Source organism: Apteryx mantelli, chromosome 6, assembly GCF_036417845.1.
Source record: "Apteryx mantelli isolate bAptMan1 chromosome 6, bAptMan1.hap1, whole genome shotgun sequence".
In the NCBI taxonomy this organism is placed as follows: Eukaryota; Metazoa; Chordata; class Aves; order Apterygiformes; family Apterygidae; genus Apteryx; species Apteryx mantelli.
In genome coordinates, this window is record NC_089983.1 from 44,656,158 (window position 1) to 44,677,874 (window position 21,717).

A 21,717-nucleotide genomic window follows, 5' to 3' on the forward strand; every position below is an offset into this window, starting at 1 on the left:
TCTTTCTAATATAAAAAGAAAAGCAAGGGACTTCAGTAATAAGTTTTCAGATGTATGTTGCAAGAATTCTTAGTCAGTTCTGCTAATTTGTGTCTAGCTCAACCAAATGCATTTTTTGCTTTGGCCATTGCTGGCAAGGTGGCAGTGATAAACAATGTGACTGGTTAACTGTGCGGAAAGAGTATGAACAGTGTGCTTTGAATTCAGATCACAGCTTAGAAGGGGTCAACATGCCTAAATCCAAACTGAGTAGCGCGAGTGGAGAATTTCAAATTTATCCTCCATCTCAACAATCTATTGTTAATGCAAGAGTTCTTGAAGTATCATTGTTTAACTGTAACTCACTGCTTTGTTAAATTTAGGCATCATCAACTAATGTTAAAACTTACTTCTGGCCTCTGAATTCTATGATAATGTGTTGGGCATGGACATCTTATGTCATGAGGCTTTCTTTTAAGATAAATATCTGATGGGACAGTGTAAAGAAGACACAGCCACACTCTTCTCAGTGGTGCCCAGTGACTGGACAAGAGGCAACAGGCACCAGTCGGAATACAGGAAATTCCATCTCAACGTAAGAAAGCACTTCTTCACTGTGGGGGTGGTTGAACACCAGAACAGGTTGCCCAGAGCAGTGTGGAGTCTCCATCCTTGGAGATATTCAAAACCCAGCTGGGCAGGGTCCTGCTCTAGCTGACCCTGCCTGAGCAGGGTGTTGGACCAGATGATCTCCAGAGGTGCCTGCCAACCCCACCTATACTGTGAATCTGTGAGAACTGTTACTTTTCAGTAATCCAAATTATTTCTCAGCTGTTGCATTGCACACAAATTTAATGACATGGGAGTTCTGGTGATGCTTCACAGTGCACGGTTGGACCTCCCTATGTCCTACAGAAATGAAAACAAAAAACACCAAATATCTTCTGTATTTTCATTGTATTGTATGAGATAAATTCTTAGTCCAAGGAATCACCAGCATGAGAGATCACTCTCTCCTGCCCCCCAGAGAATCAGTAGTGTTGTTTTAACTACAAACTGTTGCTGTGTCCCTTCAGAAATGAACTAGTTCTGTATATGTGATGTGTACCTATTCGGGCAAAATTTGCATGTATTGGCAGTGAATATCACCTCATGCTGCAAGTAAGTGAAGTGAGTGCCACTGCATCTGTAGGTACCTGCTTATCAACAACAGCAAGATGTTAAGAAGCTAGTCCTTAATTTGTCATAAGCAATGATGTTCTGCAGAATCTGTGTATTTCACACCAGATTTTTACACTCCTGTACTGCACTCCACTTTGTGTTGTTTATGAATCCTTTTTCTTCAACTCTTGGGTTGCTTTTGCTTTTCAGTTAGTGGCAAAACTCTTGCTTTGCTTTAATGGGGCCAGGGTATTGGGCCAGTATGAGTTACTTGTAATTTTAAAGGGCTTCTAAGTGCCTTTAACAAAACAGCAATGTTATCAAATTTATGAAAGCAGGGTTGGCTCACTTGAAAAGCTATGTGCTATTATAGCTGGATGATGAAATGGGCTTGGAAATTTTAAGAAGAGATAATCTTGCTCTCTGTTCTGTCAGTGTAAAAAACTACAGGGCCTGTATCCTCCATAGATTATTATTTGTTGGAGACTGAGTTGCTATTATCTCTTAAAAGTTATGATGGCACAGTGATTGCTTAAGCAAAAGGTGGCACGTTCTTGGTAGAAGAGAAATGTAATCTGTACCTGATGTTCTGACTGAATGTAAATATTATTCATGGCATAGAGCTTAGTCTTCTTCCCTGGTGTTTTTATGGCTTGGGCTTCATTGGTCTTCCATTGCTGAGCTACATCATTTCCTAAATATATCATCTGGATTGGAAGCACTTAATAAATTCTGGATTGACAGAGTATATGGATCAGTGCAGCTGGTAACAGTTTATCTTTTAAATTATCTAAACATATTCTTCCCACTGTGCTTGCTTTGGTTGTTATATTTGGGTCATAGCATATACATAGCATATACAGGCCTCTTTTGATATTTTTCTGAAAACAGTTAGTGTTTTATTAGGTGTCCCTAAGAAGGAGAACTCATCAAAAAGACTGTCTGATTTCCTTCCTATCCTGACAAGTATAGGAGGTGGTTTTCAGTGGCAATTACATATTCAGAGGGTAGGAAATGGTCACCACTTATGCTCAAAGTGCCAGACTGATCCTGGGCTGGTGTAGAGGTTACTGGTACACTCTTTGCAAAACTGTTTTTCATGGATTCAGAAAATTATGCCTTTGGGTGGCAGCATTTCTAACTACACTGCAGCTACCGCTTTGTCACATACCTCTTGAAGGACATGTCGTTACAATATAACAGTTCCGTTTACATAAATACTCATTTTGGGCTGAAGTATTCAAAACAGAAATACTGAAACATACTGTACTGAAGGGATCAGTAACTTCCAACACAAATTCTAAAGATGGATTGTGGCCATATTTTTAATGGCCTTGAGTCAAAGCAAGGAGCTGGAGGCTGTGGCACTGAGAAGCTATGCTTCCAGGTTTCAGAGCCCACAGAGCTCTGGACCTCACAAGAATCAGCAGCTGAGAGCTGTTAATACACAGAGGTAAATCAGAGTGAAATTTTCTGTTTATTTTGTATTTCTGTTATGTCTTCTTTACAAGGATCTCAGACAACTTCACAGCTAATGACTGTGGCATTAAAATATTCCTGCCTTCAAGTGAGTCTTGTAACTCATTGCATGAGCAATGTCAGGATTGATTAGTTACTGCTTGCAAAGCATCCTCTGAATGCTGCAGTGTGTGTGCATTGTATCTATACCTGTCAGTACACCGAGATTTTGTCCTTGAAAGTTGTGTGTGTGATAGGCCTACCTTAACATTTCTTTTAAGCCTTTCTTCCAGGAACAATGCTCAGCTTACTCCATTAGGGTAATGCTATTCATTTAACGGAATCACTTATGATTTACACCAGCGTAAGTGAGACTTGAATCTGAGCCTTGATCTTTTCAATGCAATTTCATCAGTTCTGTTTGATAGGAAATGAAAGGAGACCATTATGTTCTTCAGCCATTTTTGAGGCAAAATCATTTGATTGGTTCAAGGCAATAAAAGAGGTCTTCACTCCTGGAGTTAGCTTTAGAACTGAAACCTTGGGTTGGCGACCAAATCTCTTACTATGTTGTTTTCCAGGAGTTATTTAGTTTTCATGGGCAGTGATCAATGATGCGTGCTGATAATGACAGCAGTGATTTCCAAGTTAAAAGTTAAGAATATAAAAGTTAAGAATAATCAGTTCCTCTGACTTTAGACTGAGCACTGTGAGTTTAAACATCTTTTAATTCAAAACATTTTGTTTTTAAATCCACACCTTGATGTTGATCTGACAGTGGTGTAAATTAGAAGGTCAAAGAGGTATCTCTGATGTAAAATCAAAGTGAATTCAGAAGCATACCCCAGATACTGAAATAGTGTAAAATACAGAGTACATAAACATAACAAATAGCTAGCAAATACAAAAGTATATCAAATGCCAAATGTCTACAATACTGCAAATTAACTGCTATGGCAGGAGTGCCAGCAGTGGTATTCAGAATGGAAAGAGCAGAACTCGATTACAGAGATCATAAAATAATCCTTTCCCTTGATCTTCAGCTCCCCAAACTAGAAGAGGCAGAAAGAGCTGGCTCTGAACAAACAGTCTTTTATCAGTGATGGATGCGGCACTGTTTTGTCCAGTAAAACTGCTGATTTACTAATAGGAAAAAAACAAATCTTTTCGGATGACACCTACCTCTCTAACCTGCTAAAGAAAGCACAAACAGATGGGTATCTCTGTGACTGTGAGTGATGAAACCAGTCTAGAGAAATACCAGTAATGTCTGCCTAGAACTAATATTGCAACACACAGTAACATCACCAGCATCCCCCATTAGGACATATTCATTTTCTTTATGCCAGGAATATGACCTATGATACTGCATGGTTTGATTTAATAGAAGTGCCTTTTCCAACAAAAAGGTAACAGATATTTTATACAAATGCGAAATCTGCCCAGTGAAGCCTGGACAGATTTAAATTCCTTACGCTTTCCTTTTATTGCACTGCCAGCAAAATTAAGGGATGCTACTAGTTTAAAAAAAAGCAGGTTACATGCTTTATGGATTTTGAAGGGAGAGAAGTAGTTTTTTCCTTTGTCTTACTTGGAAACAGTACATATGAGAATGTATTTTTAAAAATAGCAATTTCCCTTTATATGTGAAACTCCTTGCAGGTTTTGATACTGGTCATTTTTTTCCTTAAGGATGTAAATCACAAATAATTGCAACAAGTCTGAGTGTTTTAAACTTGTATAAATTACTGATATAAACCAGTTAAAACATGCTAGTAAGAATAGACTCAGACACTTGTTTGCAGAACAGGTACGTATAGCTCAGAAACTTATTTGTGGAATTAAAACAGCGGAATCATTTGTTTGCAATAAGTCAAGTACATCAAAAGATTAAAACCTATCACTTATCAATGCTCAGGAAATGGTACTTTTTTTTTATAAATCAAAACTGAAGGACTTTGGGGTGTATCTTCTCATCAAACACTGACTTAGGAAACAATACTCTTCCGGCGTATTTTTTCTCCTCAGTAGTCTACAAGGGCAGTTTGGTAAGATGGGTAATTTTATAATTTCTGTATAAAAACATTCTTATCCCTTAATCCTTGGATCACAACAATTGAATATAAATACTTGTCAAAAACAGCCAATACAACTACAAAATAGGAATTAGTAAGAGCATTTTTAGGTTAAAATTTCTACACTTGGAAAGAAGTGGCATGTAATCGCAGTACCTTCACAAGCACTGTAGCACTCTGAGGAGGATTTGCTCTGTTTTGTTTGGAGAATGATAGCCTAAGCTACAGGGGAGAGAAGCTGTTATTCAGATAGGAAGGATTTCAGAACAATCGTAATCCACAACTTGCATACATAGATTTAATTGAAAGTTCATTCCTTTTTTTCTGATACCTTCTGATCATCAGCGCTTTTCAATACTTCTGCTTGAACTGGCAAACCATACTCAAAACTGATCATCCTGGTTAGCAGTTCGGACATTCATACAGTTTCAGCAGTTGCTTTCATTTCTAAATACTGAAACAAATGACTACTCTCATTTAACCTTGAGGCACACGATTCTTTACATGTTGCTCTTGCCTGTGACATCCAGGCATCCAGACCTCTTGCATAATGCAAGAAAGATAGAAGGTAATGCAATTACACGTCCTGAACTCTTGAAAAACAGAAGCTGTTTTCATCCCTTACCCAATAGAAAGATTTGTGTGAAATCCCTGAAACTGTGAACAGAGTTTTTCGCACTTCCTCTTCCCACTGATGTCAGCAGAACTACTGAGGTACAGGAGTTTGAAAAAGACCACCCTTGACTTCAGGGTCTAGTTTCAGGCATCTATATTTCCAGTGGGAAAAAAACAGGCAAGCATTTTCATATGTAATTTGAATGCTGTGGTTGCAAAGAATATTTGCGTCAGAGGACTGAGAAGAGAGGTAAAGATTCGCACAGTTTATATAAGGACTTGAGTGAATGTGAGGTTCTGATGGAACAAAAGGATTGCTTTTCCTTCCCTCCCCAAAGTGCCCAAGCTGGTTGCATTTGTAGCATGAAGTCCTAGATGCAGTTTGCCTATTCAAGAGGAAAACCAGAAACAACCACCCAGCCTGTAATATACAACTTGCTTTTGAAAGAAGTGTGTATTAGTTTCAGATCTGGATACTTGGGATATTTGTTAAATCTTGCTTGGAGCTGTATGTGAAAAGTGTGAATCATAGTAAATGGCACCTGCCATCTCAGCTTCCCTTTTTAGAACATACACAAATTATTTGATTAATGATTTTATAAGCACAGTGTAAGTGTGTCTGATTTACTCTACCGATATCTATAGCTGCAGAATCTCTGTTCTACGCAGCAGCATTTAAATGACCTTTGGGGTATACAGTGTATTATCCCATTAGCAACAAGGTGCAGCTTTGGGCAATAATAGAAATGTTAGTTTATTTATATGCACAATGATTTGTATTTTTGATCAGCTGCTTTTACAGCTTCACCAAGTTAGAGACCTGTCAACAGCTGACTTTGTGACTGACAGACTGAGTAATATGTTGTACATACTTGTTGCTAGACAGAGAAAGAAAAATGTTAGTTTTATTTTGGGGGCCTTTAAGTTCAGAGAACTGGCTAAAATCAATTTAGAGTTCAAAGAGAGTGGATGATACCTACACTAAGTGGTAAAATTGCTTCCACTTTGATAGTGTGCATTAAAATATAACACCAAGGCAATAGTCATTGATTTGAAATAAAATGGGAAGTGAAGGTAGGTTTGTCAAGTGTAGGAGGCTGGGGAACAATTTGACAGGTTTCAAATCAAGCAAGTTCATCTGGAATACTTACAAAAAAAATTAGAAGAAAACCAAGGAACCTGACCTTATAACTGGTGTTATTAAGGAATAAAAGTTCACTAGGTAAATCATTCTGGGCTGCAAAAAGGGGATGACCATCCAGACTGGCCTTAGAGAATTGTGCATTGAACTATGAGGATTTATATAGAGACAACAAGATCGTATGACTGATGAATGGTTGGTATCTACTGCCACTTTCTGCCTGAGGTCAGGGCCCAGCTTTTCTTTTATCACAGCAGAAGACCTCTTCTAATGATCAGTCCTTAGAGATTAGTGGGACTAGCTGATTTTCTGAACTCCCTAAGGAAGAATACTACTCAAGCTATGAAAGACACTATGGAAATGTTTTAATTATCTGTTGTCTTTAATTGTTAGTATAGTTGTTCTTACATGACACTTTGTTTATCATCATCTTCACAGGTCACTTTGGAGTACAGATGCCTTGCAGCAAAAGAATTAGGAAGGCAGAGGGTTATTGGCATGTGTCCTGTTCTGATCTTACTGAGAAGGAAAGAGCATGTTTTGGAATCACATGCCAGTGCTCTGGCAGAAATACAGATGTGGTGATTTATAACATCTACTAAGTCCTGATGTGAAGAATTCTCTCTAATGGCAAATGAGATGGTGAATCTATTTAATTTCAGCTCACAGAGCTAGGTATTCCTGAAATGAGACTTCCTAGCTGTTCATCAGGTAAGAATGTTCACAGTCAGAACAAGTCTTCAGTGATTGATTATAAAGTACATTGTATTGTAATGCCACACTGTTTCACATTTTCTTACAGCCTTTGCTTGCAAAACTGTTTAAAATTCAAAAAAATCATGAGGTACCTGGTCTGGGGACTTTGGTACAGACTCGGCCATTTCCAAAAAACCCTGCTGGACATCGGCCACAAAAGTATCCGATGTAAGGTGGTTTCCGATCAAAACATAAGACTCCAGGGAAACATGGCCTATTGGCACAGGTGGTAATATATGACAGAGGTGCTGTGTGGCCTAAAAAAAGAAGGTCAGGCACTTTTTAAAATTATAATTTCTCAAATCAAATGCATATATAAAATAAAGCATGACTGACTGAGCCTGGCTAAAGCTATACAACTGCTTATATTCTTTTAAAATATATTTAATGCAAAATGTTTCCGAACTTGTGCCAAACATTAGAATGTCCTGTAGGCACAGTGTATCAGAACATCTGCTTCTCATTAAAGCAAGATTTATTAGTTTTCTAATTACATGTTTTCAAGTTTATTACTCAAAGTTGCTTGGCATTTATCATGGATAATATAGAAATTGTAATTTTTAGTGTAAGTGAAAGATTAGCTGAGAAACTACATTATTCAGACATCCTTTCTTTTTTTATGATTGGAAAGTAATCATCAAACTGTACAGTACACATACCATACCTTTAAAAATACCCTGTCAAGTCCATATGTTTCTGATCGAGAAATCATCCTTAATGTGTCAAACATTGTATGAAAAGAGACTACTTTAATTGTCTTAGAAGGATGTGAAAAATCAAACACCCTGGTAGTATATAGTATTTTATCGCTTATGACGTCACTAAATAGCACCTGCATATGAACTGCCTGGGAAGAAGTATTTAACAGTGTCAAGACAGAGAACAGATGAATAAAATCTTAGTGATGGTTGTAGATCTTTTTTAATTGTCTCCAGTGAGGTCTGTATCATGGTTCTCAAGTATTTCCAGCATTATTCTTGCACCTTGCCTGCAAAAATACGATGGATGCCTGTGAGAGGCATATTCTGGTTAGGTCATGACTGACCTAGCACAGATATACAGAAGAAGGTGAGAAAAAACTGACGTTTTCATTTACATATGCCCTACATAAGAAATGTGCCCAGTCTCAATTCTTCTGCTCCTTGCTTTCACTAGAAAATCAACAAAAAATGCGATACTTGTTAGAACTGGGCCTGTGTAAGAGGAGTGTGACTTTCTGTGTTAGAAAGTGCTTAGCGCTTCAACTCCCATTGTACTGACTGCAGGCACAGATGTTCTGGGAGAAGCGTGTGCCACAGCCATGTTCAACCTTTATGAGTCAATCTTTGTTTATGTTCAAAACTCAGTCCTCATTCAGTGACTTCCAGCGCAATGCTGAAATAAAATGCCAGCTACACTTGGCTATGGCAAGTTCCTGTAAGCTGTCATTCATATTATTTTTCTTTACATTAATCAGTAAGATTGGGAGTGCTTTTGTTCCTTCTTGGAAGCAATGAGATCTCTGGTTGAGCCTGACTGCTGTGATTGCTATTACTTGAATGTCTCTCTTCCCATGTCAGTGTTTAGAGTAATACACGGTGTGATGTATTGAGGGCTTTTTGGTATCACTGTACACCTACCATGCATATCACTTATGTTAATGTTCTTAATTGCAGGAGAAGTCTTTGCTTCTAAGGGTTGCGCTGGCCATTCAACCTCAGTTGTGTTCAAATCACCTTTGCCGTTGTTATTGTCAATGATGGAATCTTCTGTAGTGTCAGCAGCAAGCGCTGCTGTAATAAGACAGTACGGAGACAAGGAAACAAGGTATTAAGAGCTTAACTGTGACTGATTGATGATAAAAAGCAATGTTAACAGCAAATCAGATAATCTGACATAAGTTTATTCCAGAAGCCAGCCATCAGACAAATACAGGCAAATCAGATGAGTCGGCTGCTGAAATGCAGGAAAGCTTTGACACAAATACAGAAAAAACTATTTTGCCCAAATTCACTAAACTTAAGTCATCCAAGAGACATACTTAATATACATAGTGATCTTTTATTGAGCTAAGGGTAGGCAGTGTGATTACTTGCACAGAGATGCTACACTGGGGCCTGTGGTCTGTCTGATTCCTGCTTCACTTTGAAAGCTTTCCTCTGAAAACTACATTGTACATGTTTGTCGGCTTCAGTTAGCTTAGCTGTCAACTTTGTACGCTCCAAAATGCATGTACTGAATATACATGGAAGTAAAGGGGAAAACTGATTGTGGGAGATGTTAAAAAATATTAATTCCTGCCTAAATTTAAGAGAATTTCTCAAAGGATTTAGGGATTGTAAACTTTACATGGATATATGTTGTGAGGTAAACAACTGATTGCTCTGGGTCTCTTGGATCTTCTGTACTCTTACGGAAAAGCTTGAGACTGTGACTTTTTATATACATTAAACAATGCGATGAGCTATAGCCCTCTATAACAGCTATAAAATTGGTTCAGTTTCATTCTTCTGCTTCCTTGGGCATGCCTTTCCACTTGCTTCAGCAAGGGAAGTGTGCATAGGTATGGTCACTCTCAGAACAGAGAGTATCAGAACCATGAAGAATGATTTATATTTTATTTTGGGTGGAAAAGGAAGCACTCGGAGGCAATAACTAGTTTACTTGTTCTAATAAATGTGCATTTCAAAAATTAAGAAATGTTTCTGTAATGAAAAAAAGGCCTAAGGAGAAGTTACGACTTTTCTGATATATTTTGGAAAAGGGCATAATTTTGTGTATCTGAATATCCTTCCCTTATTAATCATATTAGCTGCAAAAACATACATTGGTCATGCAGATGCAGAATCAGCTTTGAAATGAATCAGTGTTACCAACTAATAGTAAAGGAAACATTTTTGTAGAGACATTTGCAATGTGACAGAAGGATGTTCTGTAAAACTGGCAAAGGCAATCCTACTGGCCCCAGGACTTCTCAGTTACAGTGAGTCTTTTTACATCAGATTTTTTTTCTTTTGGTCATCAATATGAGGAAAAGTTAATACCTGCACAGTTCATATCTGTATTTTTTGCTTTTTGGATTTATTTGGAAACACTAACAAACAAAACACAAAACACTTCCAGTACTGATTTTCTCCTCCTTGTTGACCAAATGTTATTTTTAGTGAAGGCTTGTGTGTATACAACTGAAAAAAGCAGAAGCAGAGAGAGTGTGAGTAGGTCACATCCTGTGCACCTGCAGGTCTCAGTACCGCATAAAGTCACTCTAGCCTCCCTACTAAAGAGGCTGCTGAGGACTACCCTAACAGCAAACACTGACAAGTTTTAAAATTGTTCATGGCCTTTTCCTGCCCTTGTTGGCAACTTTGTGTCAAACATGAGCTCAGCAGCTAAGGATTGCATCCTCTAACGAAAATACACCTCAGGCATGGAGGTGAAATTCAGGTATGTGTGAAGGACTTGCACACGGACCTGCTTCCTTTTACACTATGTGCTGCTTGTACAGCTTTCACCCAAAACGAAAGTAACCTGTAGGTGCTTCAGAGCTGATTCCCCAAGGAATTGTTAGTGGAGCATATATTTTGGAGCAAAATACTCAAAAACCAATGGAACATTCTTGGCAAATTGTAAGACATCTGTAAAATGCCTTTTTGTATGCTAAGGTGTTCATTCTAATCAAAATGAAACTAACTTGCAGTGAAAAATAGCAAGCAGAGACCGGTTTGCAAATACCCAGATTAATATAACATAGTAATAGTCTGGTTTGTGTATTTAAAGGTTCAATCTTGAAGTGAGTGGCAAAGTACTCATTAAAGGGAATAGAAGTAGAACTGGATCCATTTTTTTCCCCGTCTATTAAAACAAATCATGCAAAACACTTACATTTGCAAGTTTTACCATTTCCCTCCATCCCGGGGGGGCAGATTCCACATATATATGATCCAAAGGTGTTCAGACAAGACACTCCAGGAAAACAGAGATTCTCTTCACATTCATTCCTGTCTTCCTGACAAGTAAGCCCTGTGGCAGAAACAAAGAGGAGGTTAATAATCAGGGAAGATTCCCTGTTTATTCCTCGGCTCAAATGTTAAAGCAGACTGAGGCTTACCTTTCAACTGTAAGCTCATTACAGGGTACGTCACTCGTTGACGTGCCAAATTACCCACAGTCTCACTTAAACCTGCTTTTATCTTGCTGTTTGTTACTGTCATTATTGGCACCAGAAGTGCTGAACTTGAGACTACTGCTCGTAGAAAGCTACGCGTATTAAAGAAATGATTTCCCATGCATTTCACATCTTTGCTGCTACTTTTGTTGTATTGTTTATGTGAGATCTTTGTCATATACTTCAAAAGCCAATGTCACCATTTTGGCTTTAGGAGGTTGAGAGCCGTGTACTGACATACTGTGCTTCTCATGTCTTTGTGAACCTCACATTACTAACAGTTTATTGTATACCAGCCTGATAGAGTCTGGCTAGAGGTAACTTTTACTGAATAATCAGATTCTTAAAAGTAAGGTTTTCCTATTTAAAATCAAAATTTGTAGAACCATTTTGAAAATACCTTTAATCCACAGTGCTTATGTTCAAAAGATAAGCTAGTATAGAATTTGAACCCAAAACAATGCATCTGGGCTCTTATTGATATTTGAAATAGGCTTTTAAAAAATTCTTGAGGTAACTGATATTCAAACTTACAACTCTGGATGATATGGATACCTATAGGGCAAGCTGCCCAAAAGTTGAAATGACTATGTGAACAGCAAATGATCTAGAGAAGTCAAATACAGTATTGTTAAATACTCCCTCAGGCTCCAGGTACGCCTGCTGCTGTCTCTGTGCATTTGAGAAAACTTGGTTGGTTGTTGCTGATTACCAGAATATGCGGTCCTGATAGCAGTTCTTAAACTAGCCCATACCACTTCTGTTAAGGCATGCAGGAATACATGAGGAGACTGGGACACTTGCTGGTGAGTCCAGGCACCTGTCTCAAGGCATAACTTAAGGTAGGGATAGAATGACTTGTTGCCTATCAGCCTTATCATAAAAGAAAATTTAGGGATAAAAGAATATTTTTTCTTCAAAACAGAGATTTATCTTAGTGGAATGAATTACAGAATGATGAAAACAGAAGATTATTATTCATCTTCTACAACATAATCTTTTTTCACTGCTTCAGCGTCTCAGATCGCTTCCGCTTGTCCTTTCAGGTTAAAAAAGCATCTCCATGTAAGAAACTCGAAGTCTCTCCTGATCGAGCTGCCTAAAAAAGCTAGTGTCTTCACCCTCTCATGCCAACTTTGTCTTGTGGAAAAAGAACAGCACAACAAAAGCTATGGCCCTTCTCGGGTGCCATCTCAAGCTAGGTTGTTCTGGTTATGCCTTCTTGCTTAGGGAAGCATCTCTTCTTGTTTCATGTAAGTTAAACATCAGCTAGTATTGTGGGGATTATCTTACTTTTTCTTCCACTTGTTACACTTCTGGGTTATTAGTTCTGTTGTATAATTTAATTAGCACATTTATAACATTAGGCTGCTTCTCTCTGATGCAGTTTTCTGATGACACATTGGGAAATCAATAGACATCACATTATGGAAAATATTATATGAATTACCCTCTGATTAGATTAGTAATTATTTTCTTTCTCTGAGTATTATATAAAGTCTAAACATGATACCTCAGACAATGAAAGTAGGAATGAAGTTCCTTGTTTGAGTAACAACATCCACTTCCCCCTCACTCTCCTCTCCTCCCTCCTAGGCACTCTTTATTTTACAGGGGGCTGTCTTTAAAATCTCAAAGATGAGAGAACTACAAAAGGCAAAGGAACATCAAAAATATCAAGCTAAATAAAAAAAAATCCACTCATCTGAATTTTGTAACTGCGTAATCAATTAATTTCACTCTTAAAGAGATTTGATTTAAAACAATATCTGATCAGTGTTGGCATAATGATAATCCAACAGAGGCTGAGAACAAATGTTTGGAAAGTCTGAAACTAGGCTGAAGGATGCTGAAGAAGCAGCAGAAATGGACAGAAAACTGTCTGCAACAAGAAGTATGAATTATTATGTTTGCATGACCTCCAGTGCACTGCAACACCAGGGAGTCTCAATTCTCTTGGCACTGCTACAATACAAATAAAAGTAATAGGAAAAGAAGATCTTCAGGATTCCAGGCTGAAACATCTGTTTCTGTGCCAGCTCTATTTCCCTGTCCCTGCATGGGAAATTGGCTGAGAAGATAAAGTCCTTTTATGCCTAGAGAGGAACTGACCACCTGCAGATGCAGAAAACAACTTTTTGACTGTGTTCACATTACGTTGACTCTAAAACGAATAGTACCTAAGTTTGAATCTCATTGAGGGATTCTCTGGTTATTATATACTATGAACAAATCTTGATTTGTTTGGTTTCCTGAAAAGTAACATGAATTTATAGCCCCTTCCTTTCCCCCCCCCCCATAATTTTATATTAATAAATGCATCCATGGTGAAAAAAAGAATGGTTTTGTGATTAAGATACAGCTTTCAAGGATGGGTTCTGTTCTCAAGCAGATGGTATTCTTGCTTTCAGTGGCCATAAAGAAGAAACAATAGAAATTCTCATTAATAGTGTTGAAGGAAAATGAATGAAGTTTTGAACACACAATGAGATAAACATGTATAAGTCTCTGCAGAAATTCAAAGTATTAATAATTCTGGAGTCATCCTTCTCTCAGATTTTCCAATGGCTTTTGTCCCTGCATTGTTCCCATTCCTGTATTATATACTTATATTCCAAGATACACAGATGGACTTGAATTGCTGCTATTTAGCAACACATTGTGTTCCCTGTGCTTCTTGTCTTGCAATGGTGTTTGGGAAGCTCTCAGAAGAGTTAATGGTTTCTTTTTCTACTACCTGTTCACTACCATTTGTAAAGATTTGATGCTGAAATGGTGTTGTCACTTGAGCAGTATAGCATTGCCTTCTCATTAGATTATTGATGGCTTTCTGGGGAATTGAGATGTAAACACAACATCAAGGATGAGCTTTTATTGTTGTCACAGAACCTGCTCTGAAGTAAAATCATCTACCTCCCAGCTGGCTTTCAGCTCCACTTGCTTATAATTTTTCACCCTCTATTAAAACTTTGAGATGTATTCCTGTTTCAGTCAATCATATCTTTATTTTGTTGTTGTTTATTTTGTTGTTTTGTATTTTAGTATTTTGGACCAGGGAAGCAGAGCAAAAACAATACACATTTATTTAAATTGACAAGAAATAAAGGGTTCAGGAAAATCTAGTTTTTCTTGGGTCATCAAGGTATCCTACATCCTTATCTTTAGAGTCATATTGTAGCTGTATGTTATTTTCAAATACGTTATTTTTAAGTGTTGGATATTTCATTCTTTACTGTTTTTTTAAGAATGAGAACCACATTTCTGAAAATGCTCCATGTGAATTTATAAACAATGCATTGTAATTATGGCAGATGTTTTATGTGGAATAATAGAGCTTGATTTCATTCCATCCATATGCAGTACTGCAGAAAGTGAGAAAAAGGGCAGCAGTGTGAAACTGATGGGGAAGATCAAGCAACAGTAGCAGATCCACAGGAATTTTATTAACCCGAGGAATTATATTGCTTTCTATTAATTTAATCCACCTCATTGTAGGCAATGAAGAATTGTCCAGGTGTTTAATCGAATACACCCTAAAGATTCCCATATTTCCCTGTTCTCGTAGGAATATTATTTCCAGGGAATTCAAGACAATGACATTCTACATAAGATCTTTTTATTATTATTTTTATATTTTGATCAAATGTTCTATTTCTAAGTTTAGTCTCCATGTTTAGGCTTAAATATTTCTGGATCATTAGAATCTCTTGTGGCATATACACACTCCGGATACTAGCATACGTTTGTTGTGTTGTAGCATTACCGGGAGTCTCTACCATCTAGGAATTATGTAGATCTGTTGGACCTTGTTTCTGAATTCCCAATTTTCAATCATTTTTGCTTTTAATTTCTGCTGGAATTCTACAGATAATGAAATCTAAACTAGTGATCCCATGCGGCAGAAGCAAACAGAAAAGGTTTCAGGAATTGCCAAAGGAGAGAAATGCTATTTTTTTCCTGTATAAGCCCACTGAGTAAAAGTAGTTCATTTTTTTTGTTTAAAATGGAGGCTCTTGCATATATATAGTATATGTAGTAATAATTCTGTGCGTCTGATGTGGCATCTACTTGCTTTTCCAAAGTTATAGCACTGTACAGCAGCAAACATTACGGGTCTCATGAATTCATGAATGCTTTCATATGTGGGCTTTTTCAATAGGTTCAAGTGCTGAAATATGAGCTCAACTTAAGATACTGAGTGTTATGTTGTTTTCATAACTCTTACTTTGAAATGATTCTGCTCCGAGATGTATTTTAACACAGTTTCAGTTAGCACCTTTCACTCTGGGGAGACTGATTTGGATCTGGCGTGAATGGATAGTAATGCAGTGTCGTTCCTTTCTCGTGACCGTTCAGTGGCCTGTGTGAATAAATGGCTTTTCTTTTAAGCAGCACTGATGTTAGCAGCCCTGGCAGAAAGGCAGAGGAAGGAATGGGGGTGAATGTTGGATGTAATGTCAAACTCAGACTAAGTGTAAAGCTGGTCTTTGCCTTCCTTCCATTTTAGCCTCCACTTGACATACAAAGTTCTGCCTTACCATTAACATTAGGGGACCCCTGAATAGATTGCTATACCAGTGAAACATAATTGCTTCAAACGAAAAGGTCACATCAGTGATTGTCAGGACAGATCCATCGTTCAAGGTGATCAGGCAGCCACCTGGCAACTTGATTGGGAAGCTCTAAACGGTTGGGAGCCTACTTAGGCAGTCTTCAGCAGATGAAGTCTGATGAAGTAAGCATAGCCCAACGTACACATTGACATTGGGAACTGTGAGCTAAGCTGCTCACACACACTGACAATATAAATCGCATGAAAGTTGCACACAATCTCTTTCTCCTGACATTTCCAGTTTTTATTCCATTCTTGATTACACTGTATGTCTTGCGTCCACCTCTTTTGTCTTCACTGCATTTTGTTCTCTAACTCCTCTTCTTCTTGCTTTTCATTCTGCATTCCTCGATGAATCTTTTGTTGAGGTGATCATCCCTCTTCCCTGCATCTCTTAAAACAATATTGTGGTCAGCCTTGAGCCATTTGAAAGGTTAGACTTTGTTCCATCAATGTGTCTGACAACTCAATGGGCTTGTGCTTTTCTAAGGCTTAAACTTAATGAAGATTCAGCTAGGACTAAATAACAATTTATTTTTACACATTTTCCATATCTACTTCTCCTTCATATACCTAGAAAAATCATTCATTTCCAATTTGGTTCCTTCGCTTAATTTAGTAAAATCTGTTGGAGTGTAAGAGTATCCTGGAACTTCCGTCTTTCCTCTTCTACTCATTTTTCTCCTGGCTCATCTCATGGATGGGCAACTGGGAAATTAGCAGGTAGAAACTGAGATCAGAGTAGTTCACAGCATCCTTGAACGATCATTTCAGGATCATAGGGCCCTAGGTCAATTTTTCTTCCTTGAGCATGGATAGTTAAATAGCTGTTTTTACACATTCTCTCTCTGTTTAAAACTAAGGCATGGGAGCAGAAGGGGAGGCATATATAGCCGGTTTGACAGATGCTTGTGGTCATGCTGCACTCTAAAAAAACTGAAGCACAATCTCCAGTTAAATTAGAGATGGAAAGAGTGATGTGTTACCTTCCAAACCAGGGGGACATTTACAGATATAGCTGTCCACACTGTCCACACACATTCCACTTCCACATGGGTTTGATTTGCAGTCATTAATATCTTCCTGGCAAAATTCGCCATCAAATCCATTTGGACATAAGCACAGATATTCACCAAGGCCTGGAGGGAATTTGATGTTGGTAACACATGTTCCGCCATTGCTGCAGCTGCAAGGCTTCACTAGAACCTGGGGAGACAAAGGGAGTCGTCGTGAGATTCTTCTGAATAACCACGGTTGAGCGTTACTTTGTTACCCTTTAGGAAAGGACAGATATACAGTACAAATACATTATACAGCATTATGAAAGCTTACTTCCAAACTATTTCCTTTGTCTAGATAGATGATCTCACACTCGCCATACTTATGTGACTGAAAGCTTGACTTGAAAGGGATTTCTTTTTATCATTTATGGGCACATTCTAACTTCTTACAAGAAAAAAAAATCCTATTTGCTATAACAGCAGTTGCTACACGGTATCTGAGGGCAGGATTTGTTCCTTATTCTTCAAAGAAGAAATGAGAAATCTTTTCTCTATGCTTGCCTGCATATCCTCCTTACTGTTTTTGCCATTACAGATGGCTCCCAGGCAGGAACATGACTGTGCCATTCCTTAGCTAATCTCTATTTCAAGGAAGAGGGGTCTATAGTTATGTTACCTATTAGCAAGGACAGCATTTCAACAGATTTGAATCTCTGCATTAGCGCATCTCATTAAACATAGATCTAACTTGAAGTATTTCCATTACAATCATATCTAGACTCCAGTTTCTCCTTTGCTGTGTGGGTTCAGCAGATTGGTACTTTTGATGACAGTTGTTTGAATGAGTAAAGATTTAAATCTTTGCAAAAAATACTTTTCTTTTCCTCACAAAAATGCTCTTGTGTCAAGAGACTGCATCCCACTTTATTAGCTCATGCTATCACGGGATTAATGCTAAGCCATACAATAAAGACAAAGCAATGCACAGGCTCTGCCAAGAAACTTAAACTGTGGAGTAATGACATAAGAGCAAGGCATCCTCTAAAAATATCATTGAGAATGAGTTATAATCTCCTTTTATAGCTAAAACTTGGTCTTTTATGTTATATGCTTTTTTCTACAATCCAAAAGCAGAATGTGAATTTTAAAGCAGATTAATGAACCATTAACAGTCTCTGCAGGACTGTTCTTTCAAACAGCAATCAATAGCACTCTCTCTTGTTCACTGCATGTATAGTTTCTATGTTCTCAGAGATATTTATTCCATTAATTGATCATTATTGCTATGCCGGGTAATATACGCTTACGAGGAAATAGCTGAAGTCTTAGTTTTTAAGACCATAACGAATTAATAAGTATAATGACAATTGCACTAAAGCGATGACATGATAAACATTTTTTGTTTTGTTTTGTTTTGTTTAAAGTGTTCATTTCCTTACCTCAATAGAGTATCTGCTCTGTGCATTGCATTCATCCGACACAGTGAATTCAAAGGTCTGCATTTGTTCTGAATCAACTTTCCAGATGAGAAGGCCAGCAGGAGAGAGCCTGGCATCTTGTGGCCCAACCTCTAAGATGAACAGTACAGCTGACCCTTCAGGATCCACTGCTATTAGCTGGTAAACAAAATTCTCACCAATAAAAGTCAGCAGCTGGCTGGAGGGGACTTGGAACACAGGAGGTAGGTTGTCTAAATAGCAGAAAAAAAAACATAATTACATAAAGTCAAGTTCCTCCTGTGTAAACATTCGCAGTGCAGGTCTTTGTAGGAGTGTTCTTAATGAAAAAGGTACAGAAATATCTGGAGACTGATGGAGGAAGTTATTTAGATGTTAGAGGCAGCAAAGAGTTTCACCAGAAACTATAGTTTCTTCCTCCTATTTTTCTCATCTCCCATACTGAACTTCTCTCCTGTAGTGAATTTAGATTACTTTTGATGCGTTTCTGATACACGGAGATCAGACATGACTTCCATAACCTCCCACTAGTCTGCCTCCCTCAATTCTTACTAAAACATTAATTATATCTCTAGTAGTTACATGTGTAAATTTATTCTATCTACCACTCTGACTATTTATCTGTCTATCTAAAAGTAAATAAACTCATGCTCAAAATGATGAATGACAAATGAATCAGGGGGAAAAAAGTAAGTTATGTAACTATTCCATTGAGTAGATTCTAGTACCATTACACATGAGTAGTAGTTAAGCCTGAGCAGTTTGACTGAATTCAGTCAGACACTTCAGGAATAAAGATCTTCTCAATGCCAGTACAGGTACATCAATGATGCAGGGACTGTAGTACGCATCCTGTCACTACTGTCATTGTTATTCTTAGTGTTGATGTTGTTGATGTTCAGTATTTCCTTAAGATGAAAGCCCAATTGTACTTGGCTATTTTATAGTAAAGACAAACACTGCCTGAAGATACTTACAATATAAATAGGTAAGGAAGACAAGGTGGAGAAAAGAAGTATTACATTTAAAATTGGAAACCAAGGCAAAGAAGGATCAGTTGAGTACCCTGAGGAGAGAGCAGCTCTGTGCAGGGCTGGGAATTTCATCTCAGTGACTTAAGCCTCCTCAGTCTCAAGCCATCTTTCCCTTCTTTAACCATCAGTACAAATTAACATGTATCGGTATTTAAAGGTACCCTCTCACAGAATGTAATCTGTCCACGGTTTTATTTAATTTAAACATTTCTACTTCCGAGGATTAATTTCAAGCCATACTCTAAAACTATGAACAATATATGTGTTCTTATAAAGACTGCTTGTGTCTTTGCATTACGCTTTTGGGAAGTCATCATTAGCATTTTTTTTGTGCATGCATATCCACTTCTCAGGTTTTGCTTTCAATAGCTTGTTTCACATTACACAGTTATTTAAATGTGTCTCTCTACTCATTGCTGCTCTGCTATCAGAGCTTTCGAAAGTGCTTGGCCAGCAGATTGCCATGGCATAACTGCTGAAAGCTTCCATCTATTAATTTACCTCTTACTTCACAGACACTCAAACCGTGGAGCCCATAAAGGTTGTGCCAAAAGGAATCAATGAAGTATTCAATGGGTGTGCGCTTACAGATAAACGCAAAGGTGTTAACTGGATGGAGGATTACAAGAAGTTATAGGCACAAAAGAACATAAAATGAGAAGCTCTTTAAGCAGTCTCTGAACAAGAGTGTTTTTAATTACACTGAGGCATCCTTTGCATTCAATGAATATGTATATACTCACAATTATTGCACTACTTTTTAAAAGGTTCTCACAATTTTGAAAACAAGTCTGATGAACCCTTTCATTTTGGTGTTTTTAAATTTTTAAATGACTGAAATGTGAACCATGATTTGTTCCACATTTCCTAAATCATTTCTAGCCTTATGGAATTTCAAACAAAATGCAGTTTTTGCCTTTTAAGTCATTTTCTGAACTTTAAAATGAGACTGTCTCAGTATTAAAAACGAGTCTGTCTGTATAACAACCAGGATCAGCTCATCCCTAGAGATAATACTACTGTGGCCAATACAATACAAGGATAGAAAGGAGGCAAGGTTTGTGAGTCAGAGATGAAATCCCTCATTAAACTAAATTATATCCTTGCGGGATAAAAGAGGTACTTCCAGGCTCTTCAGGACTGGCTTACCCTTAGACATATTAGCTATTCATCCAAATAAAATGTCTTAGTTGACCAAAACTTGTGATGGATCTGCCTATACTTTTCTCTGTTAGTGGGTTTTAAGTTCTGAAAGCCATTTTTTTTTAGGACATAAACTAGAGATTTATGTTTTTAAATAAAGAAGTTGCAAAATGACTAGGCCAAAACAGAAATAAAAAGGACTCATGAACAACTCTCTCCCTTCCCATTGTGTCGCTGTTTCCCAGCTTGGTTTCAGACAACTTACAACTTTGTGTGTTGCTGCCAACTGTCTTATGGGTTCTTTCTGGTCCTTCTCAAGTGTCTTTCTGTCACCTCTGAGACCGAGTGTGTCTGCACACTGCTTCTCTTGGCAGTGTCTCCACTTCAGCTATAGACTCCAGCCACTGTGTTACAGCTCTTGCTGTTTCTTCTCCTATACATTGCACTCTCCAAAAGCCTCTGTCCCTGAGCATTCCCAGTTTTTCCCCAAGGAAAAGAGCAGTCTTGCTCTCCTTCCAGAAGGGTCCTGCTGACCTAGGCACTCTAAAGGAATATAAAGCTGCAAAGAAGCAAAGCAAACAGGTCCTGTCATTCCTCTGTACCGCTCTGTAATTTGCTTCTATTTACGGAACCTAAAAGTACAGAGTAACTCTTTCTAGAGCCAACACATGATTTTACATAAAAGCAGTATTATAATCTTTATACTGACCAGATATAAATGTGCTCATGTGTGTGGGGAGATGCACTGTGAAGATAATGCTGCTAGAAACATGAATTATCTGTAAAACAAGCTGTAAATAATGGTTGTTGTTTATATTGGGGACGTAGCCATAAAAAAGGTTTCCTTATGGCCTTAGCATTCCGGAGGAACTTCAACAGGCAGGCTTCTCCGCAGCTCCTGTCATGGAGGGCTGCAGAATGATCCTTTAGCTTTTGTAGCAATGAAAGTCAGGTTTAGCTGATTCCTATCACTTCGATGCCCTGCCAGGCAAAGGCCTTTTATGTGGCACCTCTTAGAATTTGGCTCAGAGAATGAAAACAATTCTTTAAGATACCAAAATTATACATTAGTGTTTTAAAAGCAGTGTCTTCCGCAAATTGTTCCCTTAAAGATTTGTACCCACAGTGTGATCACAGATGT

General features: G+C 37.9%; 1 protein-coding gene across 1 annotated transcript in view; it reads right to left on the bottom strand.

Moving 5' to 3' along the window:
• LOC106498452 (von Willebrand factor D and EGF domain-containing protein-like) overlaps positions 1-21,717 on the bottom strand; it is a 189,550-nt gene that overhangs the window by 58,118 nt on the left and 109,715 nt on the right. The window contains exons 16-20 of the mRNA XM_013959682.2: positions 18,382-18,632; positions 16,928-17,147; positions 11,047-11,184; positions 8,805-8,957; positions 7,278-7,442 (exon numbers count right to left, since the gene is read on the bottom strand). Of these exons, the coding sequence (XP_013815136.2) occupies positions 7,278-7,442; positions 8,805-8,957; positions 11,047-11,184; positions 16,928-17,147; positions 18,382-18,632 (927 nt within the window). The remainder of the gene's footprint in view (positions 1-7,277; positions 7,443-8,804; positions 8,958-11,046; positions 11,185-16,927; positions 17,148-18,381; positions 18,633-21,717) is intronic.